The 3,273-nt window shown below is 36.4% G+C and overlaps 1 protein-coding gene across 1 annotated transcript in view; it reads right to left on the bottom strand.

Moving 5' to 3' along the window:
- LOC107694660 (calsyntenin-2-like) overlaps window positions 1-3,273 on the bottom strand; it is a 209,991-nt gene that overhangs the window by 18,756 nt on the left and 187,962 nt on the right. The window contains exon 10 of the mRNA XM_016494346.1: window positions 3,177-3,273. This exon is cut by the window's right edge and continues 28 nt beyond it. Within this exon, the coding sequence (XP_016349832.1) occupies window positions 3,177-3,273 (97 nt within the window). The remainder of the gene's footprint in view (window positions 1-3,176) is intronic.

The following is a 3,273-nucleotide window of genomic DNA, read 5'->3' on the forward strand; positions in this document are numbered from 1 at the left end:
GCTAAACTTATACTCAGCCTCCAACTCACACACTGGCGAGTAAAATCTAAGAATTTATTAGCCAATGGCTAATGTTAGACATCATTTAGTCACCCAGAGTGAAGATTTAGTCGCATTTGCGAGTGATTTACTCGCCATGTAGAGGGTTGACAGTCTATGAGCACGAAGTGCTTACAATGTGCGCACATTGTAAGCTCTTCGTGTTAAAAACTGCAAAGCACAAAGGGAAGAGAAATGATGCGTAGTATATTATTTCTGTGCAACAGTTATTGAGCCTTTCTTTTAACAGTTTTAAATTTCAGTTACTGTGTGCGTTAAAAACTATTTATAGTCTTTTCTACGCCCATGTTTTGTTCTCACAGACACCCGGTAGCAAGTAACAAAACAACATTAAACTCCGGCAAGAAGATAAAGTCCTTTTTGCAAAATCATAGACATGTATTTACAAATCAAGTATAATGGGAACACAGAATGATCTTGGAGAGAGCTTTACCGAGCTGACTGCTGTAACCGAACGCGACCAGGGTTTAAAGGCTGAACGAATGACTGACAGCCACAGCGGAGAAAAGAGTTTGTGTGAACTTTAATGAAAAGGCCTTAAATATTCATATGTAGCTCACATTAAGCTATGGTATGGCTTCAGAAGTAACACAGAATAATTTGCACAATCGAGAAAAAAAAACAAACTCGGATTTGGATCGGCTCTCTCTGACCGATATCCGATCTGAGAAAAATGGCACTATCGGAGCCGATACCCGATATGAATATCGGATCGGCGCATCCCTAGCTTAAACCCAGACTCTTTCTCACAACCATCTGCAAGCTCACAATCAGATCTGCCTCCATCCAATCAACAACTGATGAATAGAACCAAGTCGCCAATAACACATGCTGTTTTCCCTCCAATACATCTCTGACTGATGAGCTGGCAGATTTGGGCAGTCTAATAGCTCCAGATGCAGCAAATACTGTCACTCCTAAAGCCTCACAATGAGGGTCTGTGCTTCCAATGCTTAATTGCTTCTGTTTTTAAATTATTTAGTTGACAGATGTTATCAATTAAATGTTATTCCACAGATGAAACAGCAGAGGAACATTTGTATTCTCGTTCGTGCTCCCCCTAAAAGACAAAAGCGCTAATGAGACTGCAGTCCTCGCATGGCATATAAGAGCTGTCACGTCACATCTGTATCGATCATTAGCTGCATGACAGACAATAACAAGCAGAACACATCCTGAGCCCTGTGGAAAAGGCATGGTCATGACCTTACGTTTAGATTAGCACATCTGATTTCATATTTTAATAGAATAATAATTAAATTAAAAATATGACTAATATGAAAATAGTAATAGTAATACTACTAATTAAAAATAGTCATATGTTACTGAGAAGAAGCAGCTCAGTAATGGCCTTATTTATCTCTCTTTACACATGCTTATTTTAAAGCAGTCTTTTAAAAACATTTTTTCTTTGTTTTTATTTTTCTATGTTTTTAAGGAACAAGGAATGTGATTATTTTTAAGGATACTTTTTTTGCTCATTTCTTTTTTACCAAATGATAATAGAATTGACACTATTGGGAAAAATATTCCTAATTTTTTATTTAACACTTAATTCAAAAAACAAAAAACAAAAAAAACAACAACAACAATGTACCATTCAAAATGTTTGGATATTATCTTTAAAGAAAGTGATACTTTTATTCAGCAAGAATGCATTAAATTGATCAAAAATGACAGTAAATACATTTATAATTGTACAAAATATTTATTTATACCTATTTCAAATAAATGCTGTTCTTTTGAACCTTCTGTTCATAAAAGAATCCTGAAAAATACACTATTTCACAGTTCCCATTGGTTCAATAAGCATAACAACCAATAAGAAGAAGAAGAAGAAGAAGAAGAAGAAGAAGAAGAAATGAGCACTAAATCAGCATATTAGAATGATTTCTAAATGATCATGTGACACGGAAGACTGGACTAATGGCTGCTGAAAATTCCACTTTGCCATCACAGGAATAAATTACATTTTAAATATATTAAAACAGAAATCAGATATTTAAAATTGTAATATTATATAAATTATTACCGTTTTTGACTATATTTTTGATCAAATAAATTTAGCCTAAAAACATTTTATAATCCAGAACTTTTGAACAGTGTAGAAGTACACTCCTACTGCAGAAAAATAAGACGGTTAGAATATTTTTTTACATTAAACGCATATAAGTTACATAATGGATCAGTTAATGTGCTAACAAAGCTGTAGAAAAAAGCAGATAATCCTATTTGATGTCTCGTCAAGACAATGGCCACCAAACCCCATTTCTACTCCAAAGACGGCAAGGATCTTAATTTGGCCTGAACAAATATCATCCCCGCTTTCCATTATGAGGTGGTTTGTTGCTACTTTGTTGATTGCATGGAGTGAAAATGGACAGGGTGTGAGAAGCAATCTTGCCTGCTAATGGCTTGAAAAGTTATATGTTGCAGTTTAGTGAAGCTTAGACCAGCTTCATTGGGATGTAATGGCAAGTGAACTTGTCCCCCATTCAGGGTTTCTTAATCCTTACTATAGGCCTCTTCTAAAAAAGAAAAAAAAAATCACAAATCAAAGCCAGCGAAAAAGAGAGAATAATCCGCAATCAGCACAGATGAAAAGAAATGTAAAATAGTGCTGAAGACTCAGAACTTAGGACCTCGTCGCCTAAAACAATGACTCAGCCGTGACTCCATTCGCTCAGAGGCTTGTTTAATTATTTAGCTCATGAAAGCGATGTTAAGGACAGTCTCTCCATTCAAATGCTATCATTAGCTACATTTCAAAAGACTGAAATTGACAGGCCGTGTTTCTTTTTTGATGTTTTCACGCCTGAGTCTCTTTGATTAAATGAGGAATCCGGGTAGCCTGAGGCCAAACACATTGCCTCTCTCTTGGTATTCGAACCACCGCTGCCATGCTCACACTGTCATATCAATAATGTAGATATCTTTTAGTCACACCCTCTCTGAAGTCTGAGACTATCTGATCACATCTCAAAATTGGTGGATGCTGATTCATCATCTCCTATGGCTGGGTCATGCAAACCACAATTATGACACCATTTCATTTTATCGATCCTCTTTTTCAAAGGATAATCAAAACAACAGTTCACAACACTTCATGGTCTCACCTTGCCAGCAGGCACCTACGGTTAGCTGTACATCGATCTCAGAGGGGTGGATAGGCCAGTCATCCGTCACAAGGTAGGGTTCGTATGTCACTCCGTC

The sequence above is a fragment of the Sinocyclocheilus anshuiensis genome, unplaced genomic scaffold (assembly GCF_001515605.1).
Source record: "Sinocyclocheilus anshuiensis isolate Anshui unplaced genomic scaffold, SAMN03320099.WGS_v1.1 scaffold1638, whole genome shotgun sequence".
In the NCBI taxonomy this organism is placed as follows: Eukaryota; Metazoa; Chordata; class Actinopteri; order Cypriniformes; family Cyprinidae; genus Sinocyclocheilus; species Sinocyclocheilus anshuiensis.